At 37.1% G+C, this 20,720-nt stretch overlaps 1 protein-coding gene across 8 annotated transcripts in view; it reads right to left on the reverse strand.

Moving 5' to 3' along the window:
- arfip1 (ADP-ribosylation factor interacting protein 1 (arfaptin 1)) overlaps positions 1 to 20,720 on the reverse strand; it is a 172,305-nt gene that overhangs the window by 31,623 nt on the left and 119,962 nt on the right. For 4 of the 8 annotated variants that reach the window (XM_048597847.1, XM_048597861.1, XM_048597889.1 and 1 more), the window contains 2 exons: positions 8,354 to 8,449; positions 4,529 to 4,644 (listed from right to left, as the gene is read on the reverse strand). In XM_048597847.1, coding sequence (XP_048453804.1) covers positions 4,529 to 4,644; positions 8,354 to 8,449 — 212 coding nt within the window. The remainder of the gene's footprint in view (positions 1 to 4,528; positions 4,645 to 8,353; positions 8,450 to 20,720) is intronic. The other 4 variants (XM_048597869.1, XM_048597897.1, XM_048597854.1 and 1 more) reach the window with 3 other exon arrangements.

Consider the following 20,720-nt stretch of genomic DNA (forward strand, 5'->3'; position numbering starts at 1 on the left):
TCATTTTTATAGACTAATTGCCTTGTGCATTTCAAAGATAACCAGCATTGCCGAGCATTAGAATTTTTCCATAGTATTATTAGGAACAACATACTGCCACTTAGTGTTGCACCTAAATGTGGTGCTGTGCATGACTCCTGAAAATTTACAGCAAGAGCAAGAATCCCATCTTGATCACCTCCACAATCTGTCACTATTAAGAATGTGACTAAAATACAGGATCTGCAACTGTGCTCATGGTTTCAACCCACTCAACCTCATCAGTTTTGCCTTAGTGACACGCTGGGTCCTTCGTGCCTGGAATACTGTGACTCATCAAGTTGGTTTCTTAGTTTAGTGCTGTATTTTTCAAACTTTCCTGTATAGTTATAAAACCTACCTTGTTGGTGGATATATTTTGCTGATTTGAGTTAATTTCTGTAAACATTCTGTTCAGTTGCCACTGATTAAAGCATTAGTTAAGGCAGCAGACAGGTGTGAACACAAATCTCAATCATGACATTAATTATAGCCGATCTTTGAAGCAGGAATGATAAGGATCTTGCCAAGTCAGTTAGCATATCTTGCAAAATGTTAAATCCTACCTGTTCAAGTTTCATCAATGTACAGTTGTGACACTCATTTATAAAACTTAGGATCAGATTCCCATTCTCCCTTACACTTACATTCATACAAAATTTCAGTTCAATGTTCAATATAATGCAAAACAGAAGAAAAACATTTATGTGCTTTTTAGTGTTCAATAACCAGAAAATGCTGCTATCAGGGTTGTTATCCAAAGGTAATTGTTACTCAGGCTATTAATTTTGTCAAACTGATTTCTCAGTCTTAAACTAGTGCCATTGTATGGGCTTCAACAGACAGGGCGGAGCTCTCTTGTTTATACTCATTAACAATAAATGCAATTTTTAGATCCAGCAGCACATCTACAAAACACGCATGATCTTTATTTTGACAAATCTAAGTATCAATTCCAAGATTCAGGTGATCACCAATACTGAAAACAGATCAAGAAAATCAGAAGCAGTGATTTGTGATTTAAAGGCTGAAATTTAAAACCAAAGGGAAATATTGCACATGTTGGAAACTTGAAATAATAACCGAAAATACTGGGGGAAAAAATAGGTCTGGCAGAATCTGAGGAAGGAGAAACAAAGTTAACATTTCTAGTTCATTAATTTCATCAGAGTATTTCTAGCATTTCCTGTTTCAATATTAGATTTTAAAACCTGGAGGCAATGGAAAAAGACAAGGGAAGTATCAACAATTATTCATTCCCATCTGGCACAAAAATAAAACAGGAAAGGTGGTTCAATTATGGTTTATAAAATAAATTTGGTATTGTATGAGATCCAAAGCAGAGACATTAAAATTGTCAGAAAAAGCAGTGAGCCTGAAGACTGGGAGCATTTTGGAAATCACCAAAAGAGGACAAAGAGTTTGATCAAGAGGCGTAAAATAGTACAAGAACAGAATTACAAGGAACATAAAATTATCCATAAAATTTTCTATAAACATGCGGAGAAAAAGATCGGTAAAGACAAATGCAAGTCTCTTATAGTCAGAAACTGGCCAAATTATAATGAGGTGGAAAGCCATGGCAGAAAAATTGAACATAGTTTGGTTCAGTCTTCACCAAAGTGGGCACAAATAACCTCCCAGAAATGTTATGGAACCAAGGGTCTAGTGAGAGGGTGGAATCAAAGGAAATCACCAAAGCTTTAATACTCTGGAATATAGATTATCAAGGAAGTAGCTCTGGAAATTCTAGAGACTAGAGAATTTTCTACAGATTGGGGTGGGAGGGGGTTGTGATCTCTTTGAGAAAGAAGGGAGAGAAAAAAAAATTGTAGGCCAGTTGGCCTAACATCAGTAGTGAGGAAAATGCTTGTATCTTTTATAAAAGGCCTGACAACGAAACAGTTAGAAAGCATTAACAGGATTGTGAAAAGACTGTGTCTTTTTATTTTTGTGCTTTTTAAAAACTGTGTACTGAAGTAAGAAAGAACTACTTTAAAACCAGCATTTTGCAAGGATTGCTGCATGTTTTGAAAAGCAAACAACCTGACAATCATGGCAAGCATTGTGTAAATAGCTGGTTGAACAAGAAGTAACTGAAGTTCAGATTGTAGACAAACTGAAACCAAGGATGTTGTGTGCAGTTTCAGTTTTGGTTGGCAACAAGTAGTTGATTGGTCTACGGACTAGTGGCCAGTTATCAATGTCAAAGGCCTTTTGCTTGCCAACAACTGAGAGATTGGTTTTCATGTAAATGAACGGCCAGGGTCTGGGGACAGATAGAAGTGATCAGATCTCCACTAGCTTTCTATTCATTTTTTCCCCCTACCCTCATGTGTCTGTGTGTATGTGTAAGGGAGAGTTTATAAGGGGATTAGATCTTTAATTAGTAGTGTGTTATGCTAATGATTTGTAACACTAAGTGCAGCTACAGTTTAAATACTTGTATAATAAGAAGTAGTAATTCTTGTTAAGTACAGAAACGTGGACTGTGCTTTCTATCAGCCTGTGTCTGAAAATTGGGTTAAGTGGGGAATCTTCATCTGTTCATTATGAAGTCTTCAACTTCTGCGATGAGTCTAGATATATTGGGGCTTGATTTCCAACATGCTACCCTATTGAGTCATAACAATTTGACAAAGCCAACATGGGTATATGAATGGCAAATCATGAAGATGTAAATGGTATTAAAGTTAATGGAAAGCAAGTGGATGTGGTGTATTTAGATTTTGATAAAGGTTCCATATAAGAAATTAGTGGACAAAATTAAAGTGCAAAATATTGGTATAAACGGAGAGCTGATTGATAGACAGGAAAGAGAGCATTGAAAAAAAAATTCCCTAGGTGGCAGGCAGTCACTAGTGCAATACTGCAAGGATCGGTGCTTGGGTCACAGATAGTCATGATATATGTGTAGGTGCATATAAATACATGACCTGGATGAGGGAATCAAGTGCAATATTTCAAAGTTTGCTGACAACACAAAACCGGGTGGGATTGTGTGTTGTGAGGAGGATACAAGGAGACTTCAAGGTGGTTAAGACAAGTTGATGAGTGGACAAACATATAACAAATTCAATACAATGTGGTTGGATATAAAGTGATATATTTTGGAATGAAAAACAGAAACGCAGAGTTTTATTTAAATGTTGGATGTGCAAAGGAATGAAAGTAGGCAAGTGTAGCAATTAGGAAGGCAAATGGTTTGTTGGCCTTCACTGCAAAAGGATTTAAGTTCAGAAGTCGGGATGTCTTACTGCAGTCATACAGGGCCTTTGTGACACCATACCTAGAGTACTGCATTCAGTTTTGGTCTCCCTGCCTAAGAAGGATATAGTTGGTAGGGCTTTGGAACTTACTTGTGAGTTAAAACATGATAGCGGAGATTTATATGACCTCAAATTTACAAAGGAAAGAATGTGGGAGAGCAGCTAGAAATGCACTGAAGTAGTTCAGTATAACAGCGATGAAGGAAGAGGTTTTGGTAGTAGATGACCTAAGGTAGAGTCAAAAAGTAGGGAAAGAGGAGCTTTGGCCCAAATCGTTCATGTTGTAATCGTATGTGCCACCACCACTTCCTCCAACAGCGCATCGCGTCACACATATGCACCACCATCTTAACATTTTAAAATAGTTCCCAAGCTTTTTGTGACTTAGTAAATCTGAGTAATGTCTCATGTAATGCAATCTGTTAGAACAAAGTATTTGTGAATAATGTATTTTTGTAAGTGTTTATAACTGCCATTTTTCATTTAACTGTCCTATCAGTAACAAGAAATGCAAATATTTTAGTCTGATGTAGGGCAGTCAGGAAACAGAAATGATGAAGAATGTCACATAAAATAAAGGATTCTGTTTAATATTGCATTAAAATCTCCATGTGCATCACTGAAAATTTTAAATTCCACAGTTTCATAGCACAATAAAAATAGTTACACAATTCAGGATACATTTAACACCACTTTTGGGCTTTAGTGATGAAATATATTGAACTTACTACAAGGCATAACAAGAAAGATTATCATACAATTAGTGTCAACAGGTCACAATTTCATTTTAGTTAATAGCATTTCACAGAGATTTGTTGGCTCAAAAATAACAAAGAGGAGTGTGGAGCAGATCACTGGTTAACTTAAACTGGCTGGCCTGTGAGAGGAGGCAAGAATCCAAAAAAATTGAGGTGGGGAGGGAGCTGAAGTTGGAGTTAAAGGAATCTGAAAAGTCAACTCAAGATTACTGACCATAATTTTGTGTAAACATTATATGAATAGTAAATCGGAGAAAGAACTCATTGCTGTTCTTACCATAATTCCTTAAAAATTGACATTATTGAGAAGTGTATGCGACAAGGCTCATTTCTAAATAGTACAGTATTAAGACCCAGTTATGTAAATCACATAGGCAACACTTTGTCCTTACAATACCCTGGTGCCATCTACTACACATTTGTTGAATAACTGTATGCAATATTGCAGCTGAAATAAATGGAAAACAGCTCCACAGCACGTACCTTGTATGTGCTTATGCTCCATTTTTTCACCTGTTCAAGTTTTTCAAGAGCAATATTCTTAGATATATCATCTGTAATGACAACAGGACCACTCTGAGTGTTCTTCAGGCTTCCTGCTTTAAATAAAAGAACATACATAGTTAATATTTAAGTTATATTTCACACAAAAAGCATAAGAAAGAACACACGCAAATAAAATGCAAACAACAGAATCAAAGATTGGAAGGAATTAAGATGACAAAGAAAAAGCAGACCCAGGAAACCTGCAGATAGAACAACTTTTCCAATCCACCCTCTGTGTAGATGTCAGCTTAAATGTCCTGTTCAGAAACTTATGTAAGGATATATATACCTCAGTATGCAAAGTGGTGTTTGACTTGTAATGAACAGCCTGCAATACTAGAAGCTAGCCCAGCACCCAATCGTTAACAGGTACATTTTAAAACTTACAGCGTTTCATCTAGTGGAAGGGATGTAGACACAACTGAATAAATGTCAAGGTCATCATCATTCTTTATTCGGGAGTATTCGCAGAATACTTACTCCAGGGCAAATCCCAAGTCATCACCATGGACATACTTACATGGTTCATAAACAGATTTATAACATGTTTATTTTTAACCAGGTATTTTACCCACATATATCAACCTATAACAATGCCTGTTCTGAGGATGTTATAAAATGTCATATTCTGAAATAACAGAAAATTACTATTGTTAATTTAAATTTATTCAATGGCTCATCCAAGTGCTGAGCCAAACAGCTCAAGATATCACCAGGTTCAATCTTTATTCTGTACTTATTGAAAGCCAGGGAATCGGTGAGAGGTTCCAAACTGGCATTTAGTCTCAAAACTATAGTTTTTAAAATGAAAAATATGGCCCTTAACAAGAAGGAAAACTCAGCAAGTCTGCTAGAAATGTCTATGAGTAGATATCTTTTGAGGATAACATCAGGTTTGGCTTGTGATTCCACTATAGCCCTTCAGCCTGCTGGGGGCTCTGTTAAATTTAATTGCATATGACAGGCACAATATCTGAGACATACCAGCACCAAGGAACGGGAAAGCAGAGGAACAAACTAGGGATAGAACAGGTACTATAGTGAAACTATCTTTTAATATTCTAGTCTGGTACACAATAGAAATAAGGCAATGACAATAGAAATATGGACAAAGTCAACAAATTATATAAAGGCATACTTAACTATATCTGTACTACAGCATGATAATATGTCTCAGTCATAACTCACTCCATGATTTTAATGTGAGCTTGACATTACTGACCAAACAGGTGAAACGGAATATTGCAAAGGCAAGAACTAATATTTGTTTAAGCAGCTTTGTGGGGGCTTGAAACACAAACGGTGTGGGAATTAAAATAGAACACATTGTATAGAACCTTTGCCTCTGACATATTTTTAGAAATAATAAAATGAAGAATCATTTTCACTATGGCTTAGTACATTTGCTTCCTTGATCATGGAGAAGTGACATCAAGTGACATTATCCTTCTGTAAATGCGCATACTGTAGCAGATGGCATCAAGCTACAAGCTACGTTAATTGCATGTGTTAGTTATGTTCATGCAAGTTTAAATATGTCTGATAACACTTTCCCTAATGTAAGTTAAACTAGTTTCATTATAACCTCTCTAAGGGTTTTGTTGGGTTGCCCACCTTTGCACTTCCCAGCCCATTATCTGTCCATTCATTTTAATGGCTGGAAAACAGTGAGTTGAGAAGCAAGATGAAAATCATAGCCTATATCTCCTGTTCTATACCACGGTACTCACCAATTGCAACCAGAAGGGCAAGTGATCTGCTATGCTAAACCAGCCAGTAGGGAATGCATAACAGCAGCATGCCAACAGTGCTGCCCATTTTCTCTCCATTGCTATTGGAAAGTGTTGCATCTCCAATCCAGCACCTCTTGTAGTCATTAAGCAGAGCGTGAGATCAATGGTGTAGAGTAAACAAAAACCATGATCCACAGTCCATGCCTCAGTACTCCCATTATTTTACGAACTACACTTAAAGCTAAGATATTTCAGTCCTTTCTTTAAAGAAGGATAAGGCGGCCCTCTTAGAACAGATCTCAGCAGAGTATTCTGTGAACACTAATAGTCTTGTGCTTACCGGGGCTTCCATTCAAGGCATGAAGGATAACCTAGATGGTGTTGCTCACTAATGTTCAGACTTGTAAGTAGGTGTGGTGTGACATAAAAATATGCCATTCCATCTTGGTAAGTGGAGGAGAAAGATGAAATCAACCAGCTAAGCTATGAGTTATATTTGCCCTTAGGCAGAAGCTTCTATCGACTGCCATGCGTTCCCGGCCACGAGTTTCCAGTGACAAATGGAAAATAAATATATAGGTCCATACTGAGAGATGTGAAAAACAAAAGAGCAAGACGATACTAATTTCCCTTCTCATAAAGACAGGGGAAAGGGAAATGAAAACATACATTTTAAATAATACTAAAGCTTTTATAAATTGGTGGACATGGGAGTAAACTAAGGGCTCGTTAGGCCAATAAAATGGTACCAAAATCCCAAATCTTCTCAACAGTTTCATTGCAATATATATGTGTGTGTACATATACATATATATAAAAAATATTGCATCCTCAAAGCAAACCTAAGAAAGCATGGAAATGCAAAGCAAGTTAGAAACAAAAGGACATGACTCAATAATGACTGCAGGAAGTTAAGGAGGAGATCTCCTAAGAGATATGACCAAATTTGAAAACAAAAATAAAAATGACATAGAATTTCTGACAGACAGAAGGGAATTAAAGACCCATTTAGATCATGAAGAAATTTCCCAGAGAGGGATAGAACTGAAATCACCCAGAAACAAATCAGGTTGAAAGTTCAATTCAAATGAGAGATTAATATTTGGAATTAACAGTGAACTTTGTATTTTACACTTGAAATAATGATGTTCAGATGAAATAATTCTTTTCTAAAGCCATGGACTCCTGACTGGAGCTTGCTTCTTAGAGAGCTTGTTACCCTCCAGCATTTTGTCACGGTAGTTATTAGTCAAGACAGCAACTGTTGTTGGATGAGTTGGCTACCAACACAAGTGACACTGAAGCCAAATCCAGCTGAGCTAAAACAGGAATCACATGTCCACATTCAAACAGGATTTTGCATAGTTATTAAGACTAGAAATTCCAACTGATTTTCCTATCAACATCCAAGGATGTTGAAGCATTATGCAACCTGTGGTTGAAATCAGTTGATGCCACTCAATTTTGAGACTGAATCTAATAATTTCCTGCTTGGTTGTTCACTGGATAAAAATCAGTGAGACATTTCATAGCTCATTTATATACACATTAAAAAGCATTTCACAGTCAGGTAGGATTTATCATTACGGAGCAAAACTGTAATTGTTAGTTATGTGTCAGTGATCAAAGTACACATCTCCATTGTTGTTACTCAGTCCCAGCAGCCAGTTTCAATTTACGGTTTCAGCTTGCATTTCGTGTGACCTATGAAATAACATTAAAATGCTCCCCATGAGAAAACCAGATGACTATTAAGCATTAGTTCAGCAAAAGCACCTTATATGTTAGCTGCTGACAAACTTGAAGAATCCATGATTGTTAAGATGAAAGCCTGAATAAAGAATAGAAAAAAGCAAAATCACTGTAGTGTGGAATCATTTGTCCATTAATGGCAAGACTCAAAAGACACCTGCAAGCATCATGCAGATCTTAAGAGAGCAATCCAACGACTTAGAAAGGAAGTGCTATGGTGCGTTAGTGTATTGCCGGCTGAGGAAAGAATCCTTTCTCCAGACAGAACAGTGAATACCTGCATGACTAGAAACATCAGATGCATGTTCAGCCAATCTGGTAGCAGCTGTATTGCTGGGGAACATAACTGGACTCTTTGGAGAGAAAGAGGAACCTAAAAATTGGAAAGATTAAGTAAGAAAAATCAAAGTTACCAAAGAATGGAACATTTCAAACTCAATGTGACTTTTTTCAGGGAAAGCTGCAAAAAATACAATAATCAACACCACCAATAACATTTTTAAATACCATCCAACAATTTGAACTACCATCTTGGTTAAAAGTGGGAAGAATAAACATGCATCTATAACATACATACAATAAGAAATTCAATGGCAAATAGCAACTAATCTTACATTTATATCTAATAATCTATTTGATAGCGACGTCAGAACAGTACTTCCAGTAAATCTGCACATCACAATACTGCCAAGTATTCTTTGCTAGTCCTAAACATTTATAGACTATATATAGATTACAATGAAAACGTCTTATCCAAAACATTACTTTATAATATCATTGCCTGGACTATATATATATATATATATATATATATCAAACTTTTATGGAAAGAGCATTTTGCAAAACAGAAGACACTGGCTGCATCAGCAATAAAGTTGCAAGGAAAAGTGCTTTGATGGAGATGCCAAGTCTAGAAATTTTTCAGAGAGGTCACATAATTCAGTTTAAGCATGAGAAAAATATATTGGATTTGGACCCAGAGAGTCAAGGAAATAATTTATCGGCAACAATTGCCTTTGTTCTTTCACTCTGCTTTTCTCTTCTCTGAAACTCTTTTCAAAATTGGGAGGTGAAAACAACTGGAATACCACATTAGCACAAGTGGAGGGCTCCTAAATGAAGAAGGCTTCATTGGCTGTAACTGGACAGTTATTGAAGGAGAGTCTGTGATCTATCACCACGGTCTCCAGATAAAAATATTAGCTAGCCATACTGATCTAAGAAGAAATCTCAATGCTACCAGCTTGCGTGGAAGTGACTGACTGCAGACTAGAATTTGGGGCATTCTGTGAATATTATTCTTTTATGAATTTAACTCTTACTTGGCCAAAATATCTTTAACATAACACAGTGCAGCATTTGTGTTTTTTGTCCTCTGCCCAGACTTGGAGGTTCTGAGCATGCTAGTTTGCATGAAGGAATTCACAGATGTTAAATTTAAATTTAAGATAGTCAAAATTTTATTAAGCAAAGGTATCAAGGGATATGGGCCCAAACCAGGCATATGGAGTTAGGCCACAGATCAGCCATGATCACACTGAATGCTGGAGCAGACTCATCGGAATGAATGGCCTACTCCTGTTCCTATATCCCTATGTATAGATTTGGACAGTTTAAATTTTTTGTCAATAACCTTTTCATTCTTGTCTGTTGAGTCAGAGTCAAACACCACAGAAGCGCTTTGGTCCATTGAGTGTTCATTGACCTATCCACATTAATCCCACTTTCCAGCACTTAGCCCACAACGTTGAATGCTCATCCATGTACTTTTTAAAGATTGAGAGGTGTTCTGCCTGTACCACCCTCCCAGGCCGTGCATTCCAAATTTCCACCACCCTCTGGGTGAGAAGAAATTTCCTTAAAGCCCCTCTCAACCACTTGCCCTTCACCTTAAAATTATGTTCCCTTGTTATTGACCCTTTAACTAAGGGGAACAGCTGCTTTCTATCTACTCTGTCCAAGTCACTCCTAAGCTTAAACACCTCAATCACATCCTCCCCTAGCCTTCTTTGCTTTAAAGAAAACAACCTGATCCAATCCAGCTTCTCTTCCTACTTAAAATACTCCAATCCAGCAACACCCCGATGAATCTCCTCTGCACCCACCCCAGCCTAATCACATCCTTCCTAAAGTGTGGCAACCAGAACTACACACAGTAATCCAATTGTGGCCGAACCAAAGTTTTGTACAGCTCGAACATGACCTCCTTGCTCTTATTATGTATGCCATGATAAAGAGAAGTGTCCTGTCTGCTTTCTTAACCACGTATTAATCTGTTGCCTTCAGGGATTGTGGACAACCATCCCAAGATCCCTCTGAGCATCCGAATGTCCTGCCATTCATTAAGTATTTCCTTATCTAATTAGTTCTTCCAAAGTGCATCACCTAACACTCTTCAGGGTTAAATTCCTCCTGTCACAGATCTGTCTTTCTGCCCAACCTGTCCATATCTTCCTGTAACTCAAGCCCTTTTCCTCACTATTAACCACCCAACCAATCTATGTATCATCTATAAAGTACTTATTATAGATCATAAACAATAATGGACCCAGCACTGCTCTCTGCGGTACACCACTGGACAACAGCCTTCTATCGCCACCTCTCTGTCTCTTTTCCACTAAGCTAATTTTGGATGCATTTTGTCAAGTTAACCTGGATCCCAAGTGCTTTTACCTTCTTCATCAGTCTACCCAGTGGGACCTTATCAAAGGCTCTGAAATCCATTTAAACTTCTTGAACTATACACTTGATCATCACCTTGAAAACTTCAATTAAATTTTTCAGGCATAACCTCCAACTGAAAAAGCCATGCTGACTATCCCTGATCAAACCTTAGAACTCCAAGTAGAGATTAATTCTTTCCTTCAGAACTCTTTCCAACAGTTTCCCTCTCAGTGATGAGACACTCACTGGAATTATAATTCTCCAGTTTATCCTGTCCACCCTTTTCTTTAAAAGTGGAACCACATTAGCTGTGCTCCAGCCCTCTTGCCCTTTGGCCAGACAGGAATTAAAGATTTGAGACAAAATGTCTGCAATTTCCAACCCTGCCTCCCACAGCAACCTGGGATACAAATTTTAGCTGAATAGGTTTTGCTTGCAATAAATTAGCTACTTATCTGTTGCTTAAGAGGCTTGACTGACTTGTTTCTGATACCAATCTATAAGAGTTTAACATCTAAATAAAACTGACCATATAACCTCACTTTTTAAATTCAAACTTTGTTGTGATCAGAAGAGGAATAGGAGAAGCAAAGGATTCAGTTCTGCACTCCATCTGGTACTTAAAATCATCAATTCCTTATGCAATGTCACTAAATGTCTTAATACAATGTAAGGCATTCACATTTAGACAGAACACAATTATCACTTGAAGGTCAAATACAATTTTAAAATATCTACCTAAGAAATTATGCTGACAAATAGTTAATTTTCCATACTGATTTAGGTGCATTCATACGTATTACATGAAGGGTAAGCCAGAAACCACAAAGACCTGTACAATGTACCTTTAGTAATTTTTCAATGCTGTAATTAGTGACTACACCTATGAGATGGTTTCTGAGAAATACGATAGCTACAATTTTTGTGCCAATAGTTACTATTTTGGTAGAAATTCTGGGATTTAAGTCCAACATATCCAATTTCACATTAGTAGGATAAGTAACGCCTTAAAACACACAGTATTACAGCAATCACCATTACCAACTTTAAGAAATTAAACAAAGTATCAAAACTAGAGAAAACTAAACAAAGAAACTTGGATCCATGGCATGGGACTCCATTAAATAAGAACTAGGATTTTTATAGCATCGTCTATGACTTTGGGTCAACGCAAAGTGCTTTACAGCCAATTAAGTACTTTTGGAGTGCTGTAATGTTGTAAACGTGGCAGCCAGTTTCTGCACTGCATAAATGTAACGCCATTTTAAAAAATGATTTATTTTTGCCATTTTTGATTGAGGGACAAATATTGGCTATAAGGGATAACACTTCTTCAAAATAATGCTATGGTTTCTTTCAAATCCATCTTAGAAAGCAGACTGGGCCGAGGCGTAATGCTTCATCCAAAAGCTAGCACTTCTAGTAGTACTCCTTCAGTGCTGTCCTAGGCTGTCAGTTTCAATTTTGAGTTCAGGTTACATAAATGCATGCATATGAACTAGGAGCAGGAGTAGCGTATTCACCCCATCAGCTTGCTCTGCCAATTGATATGATCATGGCTAGTCTGAAATTTGTTCAAATTTTCCTGCTTATGCCTTGATTGACAACGGGGTCAAAGAATAAAGTATCTAACTCAGCCTTATAAATATTTAAAGACGCGCCTCAGTACTTGAGGGAGGAGAATTCCACAAATTAATAAACGTCAGAGAAAAAAACTGTAATCATCTCTGTATTGAATGGGAGAGTCCTTATTTTTAAACCGTTTCTCCTAGTTCTAATCTCTCTCACAAGAGGAAACATCCTTTCAACAACCATCATGTCAAGTCCTCTCAGGATCTTTACTGGAAACAAAATGTGTTGGAAAACACAGCAGGTCAGGCAGCATGAAGAGAGAGCAAGCTAATATTTTGCATCTAGTTGACTCTTCATTAGAGTTCAGGATATTATTTTGATCTTATGTTTCAGTAAAATAACCTGTCAGTCTTCTCAACTCCAAAAGATACAGGTCCAGCTTGCTTAACCTTTCTTCATAAGATTACCTCCATGTCCCAGGAGTCAATTGAATGAACCTTCTTAGAACTGCCTCTATTGCATTTATGTCCTTCCTTAAGTTAGGAAGCCAAAACTTCACAGCACCCTAGATCTAGTCTCAACAAAACCCTGTACAACTGTAGCAAAATTTCTCCATTTTAATATACATTCTCCTTGCAATAATTGGCAACTTTCAATCTGCCTTCCTAATAACCTGATGTATCGACAGGCTAACATTTTGAGATTCATGTACCAATCACCCAAACCCCTCTGTTCTACAAAGTTCTGTGATCCTTCTTCATTTAAATATACTGATTTTCTATTCTACATTTAAGTGGAAAAGCTCAGATGTTCCCACACTATACTTCATTTTTGAAATTTTTGCCCACTCATTTTAACTATCTATGTTCTTTTACGGACTCCTATGTCCTCTTCACAACTTACTCTACATTTTTGTCATCAGAAAATTTAGCAATCATACGTTCAACGCCTTCATCCAAGTCATTGATATAGTTTGTAGATAATTGAGGGCCCAACACCGGTCCCTGCCAACCCAAAAATACCCTACTTATGCTCACCTTTGCATCCCATTAGCTAACTACATCTTTATCCCTGCTATTAGGTTACCCTCTACACCATAAGCTCTTATTTTGCAATGATTTTTGATATAGCACCTTATTAAATGCCTTTTGAAAATCCAGTTACAACACATCTAAAAGTTATCTTTTATCCACATTACTTTCTATTTCTTCCAAGAACTCTAATAAATTAATCAAACACGATTTTCCTTTCACAAAACCACATTGACTCTGTCTGACTGAATTAAAGTGCCCTCTTAAAACTCTTTAACAACAGATACTAGCATTTTAGGTAGCTGCAGTTTCCTGATTCTGTTTCCCTCCTTTATTGAATTATCACCAATGCAAATATCTCAGTAACTATTTTCTTTTAAGATCCTAAGATGGGGATTTGTCAGACTTTTTAGAACAGTTTTAACAGTTTTCTTGTATCATTATCACTATTATTTATCAGTATTAGTATTGTGGTAGTTATAGCAGGGCATTTAGAAAAGCTCAATGCAATCAAGCAGAGTCAACATAGTTCTGTGCAAAGGAAATTGTGCTTAGCTAATTTGAGTTGTTTGAGGAAGTAACTAGTAACGGGGATAAAGGGTGCTGTTTATTTTGATTTTTAGAAGTAATTTCAGATCCAGAAGACTCAAACTCAACCCCAACCTTCTCATGGGGAATTTTGGATGGGCAATAAATTAAGGCCTAGTCAGCATTGCCCAGATACTGTGACAGAACAATTTTTTAAAAATATACCATATCAAAGGATTCTACACCGATATAACTGCTCATGGTGCAGGGGATTAATACATTAGCTAACCAGTCCTCCACCCAGGCTAACAGGAAACAATAGACATAAATGAATCATTTTCATGTTGGCAAGATGTGACGTGCCACAGGGATCAGTTCTGGCTTCAATGGTCTACAATCAATATTAATGGCTTGGATGATGGGACTAGATGTCACTAGAACCAGATCTCACTCAACAAAGTTTCACAGATTTTGCCCCCAAATCTCTCAGTTCTTCACCCTGATGTCTCACTGCTTTCCATCCCTATGTCTCCATATTTCTGCCTCAACATTTCTAGAGTAGAACATGAATCTGTAACTTCATTACTCAGAGGTGGCAATGGTACAAACTGAATCAAAGGTGGCATCTGCTCATAAATCCATTAAAGAAAGCAAATGAAATAAATCAAGTTTCAGCAGAGAAATGACAGCAAATTTAGGTTTTAGAATTTTCCGTAACTTGCGAAATGAGCACCAGACACCTGCAGGTGTGAAGGTAATGAAACATATCAAAGAGGGAGAAGCTAAAATTGCAAAATTCATTCGATGAGTGTGTGAAAGCAGTAAGTCACAAATTAATGGGTTATGACCAGTCTGTGTGTAGAAGTTTGTGTAATTTCTCATTATCTCTGTTTTTTTCATTTATGTTGTTAATTTGCAAATGATAAAGAATGCTACAGTATTTATGAGGTTCGAATATTGTCCTTCAGCTGAGAATTACCTGCAAAGGAAGAGTACATTACTTGCAAATTTATTATTTCCAGCTATACAGTGTTTCTGTTAATTGAATTGCACATGCTGAATAGTTGAGTTTTATAGTTGTGTCTGAATGTGGAAGGAGGTGCATTAGACAGGTACTCAAGTTCAGCCCGATTTTCAGGTTTTCCTGTCTGTATGGTATTCTGGTGCTGAGACTGTGGCACTCAGTTTCAAAATATCCCAGAAGAATTAGAACCTGACCATGCCAAAAGAAAACAAAGCTAAAGTTCAGAAGAACGGTCTCTGGCCCCAAAACATTAACTCTGTCTCTCTATCCACAGGTGCTGCCAGGCCAGCTGAGGCCAGCAACTTCTATTTTTGTTTCAGATTTCCAGCATCTGCAGTTCTTTAGTTTTTTTTTGTTTGCCTTTTCTTCAGTAATTTGTTTGGATGACTGTCCCAACTCCAATTGAGTATTATCAATCCAGCCAATTTCTCCTCTACTTGAGTAAAGATAGTGTTTTTAATTTCTCACATGTAGCGGATGAGTGGAAAGTTATACAACATAAGTAGTTGGCTATTTATTCGCATTACCTGTCACTTAGAATTATGAATTTGTTAGCATTTTGTTACAACGCTGTGTTTGCATAGCTTTATTGTGAGCTTTTAGTTCTGCCACAATTGTATTGGAGACAGTAGATAAATGTTTTTAAGAGCTAAGTGTTGGCATTTTTAAAAACTCCTTTATGGGATGCAAGGATTGCTGGTAAAGCCAGAGTTTGTTCTCCATCCGTAAGTGTACTTCAGGCGGCAGTGGCAAGCCTCCTGCTTGAACTTCTGAAATCTGAGTGGTATTAAGTAAATCTACAATTTTGTTAGGTTGGGAGCCGGAGGATTTTCCACCCGGTAATACTGAAAGAACAGTGTTATAATTCCAAGACAGTGTGGTGTGTTACTGGGAGGGGATCTTGCAAACTGCGGCATTTTCACATTTCTGTTGCCCTTGTTTGGTGCAAATCAAGGTTTGCTCAGTTGCTGGAGGTGTACTGATTCATCAACTGAGCGAAGCTGGGAGGGGTAATCAGCAGACCGTTTCCTTGCCCATGTTTAACCTGATATCATAAGACTTGATGGGGTCAGACTGCAATGCAATGTTTTACAATGCTCAGTTGAAGAGATGCCAGGTATCCACTATGTCCACACAAATACAGAGAGGAAGTACAGGACCTCAGTAACAACAGCACAGAAATTTCTTCTTTCCCAAGGCTGCTAGTCACACCATGTGCTGTGATGTCCTCTTTCAGTCAGCTCAAAACAGGTACTTTGAGATGATAGGAACCTAATCAAGATCAGGGCACAAACACCCATCCACAGAGGGTAGAACTGCTTAAACTTCTCAGTACTTTGTAGAAAACAAACCACCTGACAAGAATCTATACTTCAAAATTCATTTTCAAATGGTAGCTTGATTCAGTACTACCACACTAACATGGTTTAGAATTAGAAGGCTGTGTATTCATCTTCACATTCTTCAATACATAAATCAAAGAAGTCCATGTGCTTGAAGAGTGAGGGAATGCTGCAGTGACACAAATATATCTTTCAGATAAGTAAAAACTGAGGTTCCCCTATCCAGCTATTCAGGTGGACTCGAGATTCCATACCACTTTTGAACAATATCTGGCCAACAACTTATCCTCAAATTAACACCACAAAAACAGTTTAACTGCTGCTTGTGTAAATAATGCTACATATGCCTATAAGTCCAATGGTCATATTTTGAAAGTACTTAGCTGTCCATGAAGTAACTTGGGAGATTGAAAGGTACGAACAACACTCGGCTTATTTGTTCTCCAAATACAGAAGTGTGAAAAGTGGTTATTACCTAAAGCTTGCCTCACTTGTTTGATTGTACAAACAAAGCGAAAAGTAAAAATCAACACAAATATGCAGAACATTAGTATAAATGAATTCAGCTTAATGTCAATTTATAATAGTGACAAGCACTTAGATATAGAACAGGCATGTTTAAACTGCATGATGGAAAAAAGTCAAGGGACCATACAATTCCTATTTCCATAACTGCAAAGCTTTAAGATTACAGGTCCTTTAATCATGCTGCTTCACCTAAACCTTCCCACTTAAATTTGCTAGACAGATTACGTGGGCTTACAATGATGCCTTGCAGTGTTAACTGAAGGATTTGGCTGTAAGCAATTCAGACTTCTGTAGATCCTGACAAGTTATTCATATATAAAACTCAACTGTAGAACTTACTCAAAGTTGATTGAAATTTACTTCAAAAAGACTTGGTACATTACTACACACCTACGGAATTGCTACTGGCTTTAAAACACAAAAGCATACAAAACTATATTAGTACAAAGAATATAAAATCACATTTAGAATAGTGAGGAACGTGAAGAGAGATTGCAAGAACGTGTGCATTGCTTTCTTCCATTTGTAATGGCATTTCAATTAAATAAACACACAGGTTTCTCATGTTGTTCTTGGATGTGGGCAGTGGTGTGAGAAATCTCTAAGTTACGTACAAATTTTGAAATGTTAGCAATGTCTTCCAGAGCTTTACAAAATGCTTCATGAAAGTAGCACAAGGTAGTTGATCTTGATGAAGTGGCTAAATGCAAAGATGCTATAAATGTGAAATAGAACTTCTGGATAAATATTTAGATAGGAAGTATTAAAGTACAGTCAGCAAATATAACTTGGTTTTATCTAAAAAGAACCTGTACAACGTTAAAAAAGATATAGTTTTCGGTTCTACCCATCAGCTGGGCCGTTATTGAAATGGTGTGACTCAGCTCTGCTGCTATTTACAAAATATATTTGGAGGAGAAAATCAGAATTGAAATGCTAGCTATAGCCCTTTAAAAAAAAACCCATCTCAAATCAAGCCACGATAAGCAATTTTTATGTTTTTATGCAGTGCTTCAGACTCATATGTCACCCCTAGAAAATGCTACAAATCAAGTATATTATTTTAAAATTTGAAACCCACCAAGTGAAAAACAGATATATTAACATTTCAGATGCTGGTGTACATTAAGCACATGCAAAGGTCAGGTAAATCAATCAAGTCATTTAATTGAGCAGCCTTGGAATTTACCTACGACAGCCCTGATGTTTACCATGTATCAATCAGGAGTGCCCTAGCACAGAGACTATATAAACCAGCAAGAAAACTTTCCATCCATTCTCTCAAACTGAACTTTTAAACTATGATTCCCACAGTCACTGTGTTGACCTTTCAACAACTTTGCATGTTTAAAGATCAACTTTCACAGCATGGTCTCTTGAGGCTATTTAAAGTCTAATCTATTTTCATTAAAAAGCGTATTCCATCCTACAGATTTCAATGTAAGAGGAATAAATTCAGCAGTTTCATATTTAATGTGGTACCTAATGCAGTTTCAATAAATCATTTTGCTTAAGTCAACTTTTGTCAGATATTTCAGTTAAATGTAACAAATGTGAACAGAAAGTCTGCAATTAAACTCTATCCAGTAGGAAACGTAAATCTAAAGTTTGAAGGATTCCCGTTGTCAACAGCTACTAACACATGCAAACAGCTCTATGAGAATAGTACGACAAAGTAGGGACATTCTGACCCCAGACCTTCAATGATCTTTCTCATTCAGCTGCCAAGAGATGCACAAGTGCTTCGCTCCAGAACTCTCCCCTGGTGTTGCCTAAACCAACTTATCCTGTGAGAAATTCTCAACTTCAAACACAGCATCCAGCATCTGAAATCAATTATTAATGCACAGCTTATATTTTACCATTAATCCTGAAATCCACTCACATTATGGTGTGCACTTCGACATATGGGGCTTCCTATCCAACATTTTTTTTCTCTTTTTAAAGCACATAATGAAAACTACATTATTTGCAATAAAAGAAGACAACTCCCAGTGCATAAAATAGTTACATTTCAGTGCCATTTAAAACCCAACCCAAACATATTGCAGCATTAAGAGAAATCCTCGAGCATGATGGAACTAGATCCCCAACTCTCACCTCACTGAAAGACTTCCACATTAATATGCATTAAATTATGCAAATTCAATAATGGTCCAGCTAAAGATATCATCAGACCTGACCCAAGTATGCAAAGAAGTCTTACTGAAATATCTGCAAAATATGACTTAGAATACAGCAATAGAGCTGAAAGATGCCATCCAACCTTAAGTTTCAATTCCAATACGTTCAATGAGAAAGGTTTGTGAATACAGGTAACAGTGGATACTCAGGCAGTAAATCCATTTATTATTTATCATTTAAAATTGGTTTATAAGAACAGTAATTTCTGCCAAAAATATTGATGCCATTGTTAAGTTGCTTGGTTTAAATATTATTTTTATTTATGTTATGTCGGTTAGCCACAAGATCACAGATGTACATTAAACTACTTTATACACTAAAATTAAAAAGTACAGTTTTCTATAAGTCCTTATTTGCCATAAGAATACATAAAGTTTACATTATAACTATTGATTGGAAAAATACATTAAAAAAAATGAAGCAGTAGATGCTCAAGAAGGAAACCTCTGTTGTGGTACAAAAGGTATTCAAACGTGTTCAGTGAACCCACCCTTCTGTTGAGGAACCTTTCATTAAGAAAGCCAGACTTAAAGAAATTATTGGCATCTGCTTAAGATGTGCAGCTGGTTATGAAAGAGTGGAAAATAAAAGGTTTCACAACACCTAATTATAAAAACTCTTACGCTTTTCAAATTTAAATTTTTCAGTCTCGGTGAAAAGACAAAAGCTTATCAATTCACTGAGGAAGACTGAAAAAAATGTGATGGCTATTTGATATTGTACAATATGATTTTCATCCCAAAAGGAACTGACATCCTGTGCTTTGATTACATTTTTTTTCTGTTTACCTAGTCTAATCTCTATTTAGCTACAATCTGCTGCGATCTCAATGCCAACGAAATAATGTTGCTCAGATGCACAATATTTACCATTGCAATGTAATATTTGTTCTTGTATATTGACAGAAAGATGAACAATTTTACAATTTTGATGTCTGTCACATCAAAACATCCAGCAAAATAAACTCAATTGCAGACTGACCTTAGCACCATGCAACACAGCATTTTGAAGACTACTGTGTGCTATGAAAGAGTAGCAGTCAGTCATTTAAAAAAGCCTCCTTTCATTTTTTCAAAGTGGTATTATCATTTAAGTTTATTCTATGAACATAAATCAGTCATCTAAAATATTGAGCGATGAACAAAATCAAATATTGAATAAATGTAGCCTTATCCTTATATTTCTGATCACAATTTGTATCATGGAAAGATGGAAAAGATGGGGAAGAGTGGGAAAACTGAAGGGGAACATACTGTTTTATGCTCTTGCGAGTGTCCAAGTCAAAAGTAGCTTTGTTGTAGAACAATTACCCAACTACTTCTGTCTTCCAGAGGAAAATGGTGAAAGTAGAAACCAAAATAGGGGAGGGATAAATAAAAACTGTTCATTGCTTTTAAGGGTTAGTAAGAACTGCAGATGCTGGAGTCAGAGATAACACAGTGCAGAGCTGGAGGAGCACAGCAAACCAGGCAGCACCAGGGGAGCAGGAAAGTTGACGTTTCGGGTCGGGACTCCTCTTCAGAAGTGGGGGTGGGGGAAGGGAGCTCCGAAATAAATAGAGAGGAGGGGTGGGGCTGGGGAAGGTAGGTGGGATGGTGATAGGTGAGTGCAAGTAGGCAGTGGTGGGGATTGGTCAGTGAGGTGGGAGTAGCAGATAGGCGGGAGAGAAGATGGACAGGTTGTGTCAGGTCAAGGAGGCAGGGATGAGAGGGAGGGTTGGTCATGGGATGAGGCCGGGGGTGGGGAGATTTCAAAATTGTTTAGGGCAAG

This window comes from Rhincodon typus, chromosome 1 (assembly GCF_021869965.1).
Source record: "Rhincodon typus isolate 14 chromosome 1, sRhiTyp1.1, whole genome shotgun sequence".
Taxonomy (NCBI): domain Eukaryota; kingdom Metazoa; phylum Chordata; class Chondrichthyes; order Orectolobiformes; family Rhincodontidae; genus Rhincodon; species Rhincodon typus.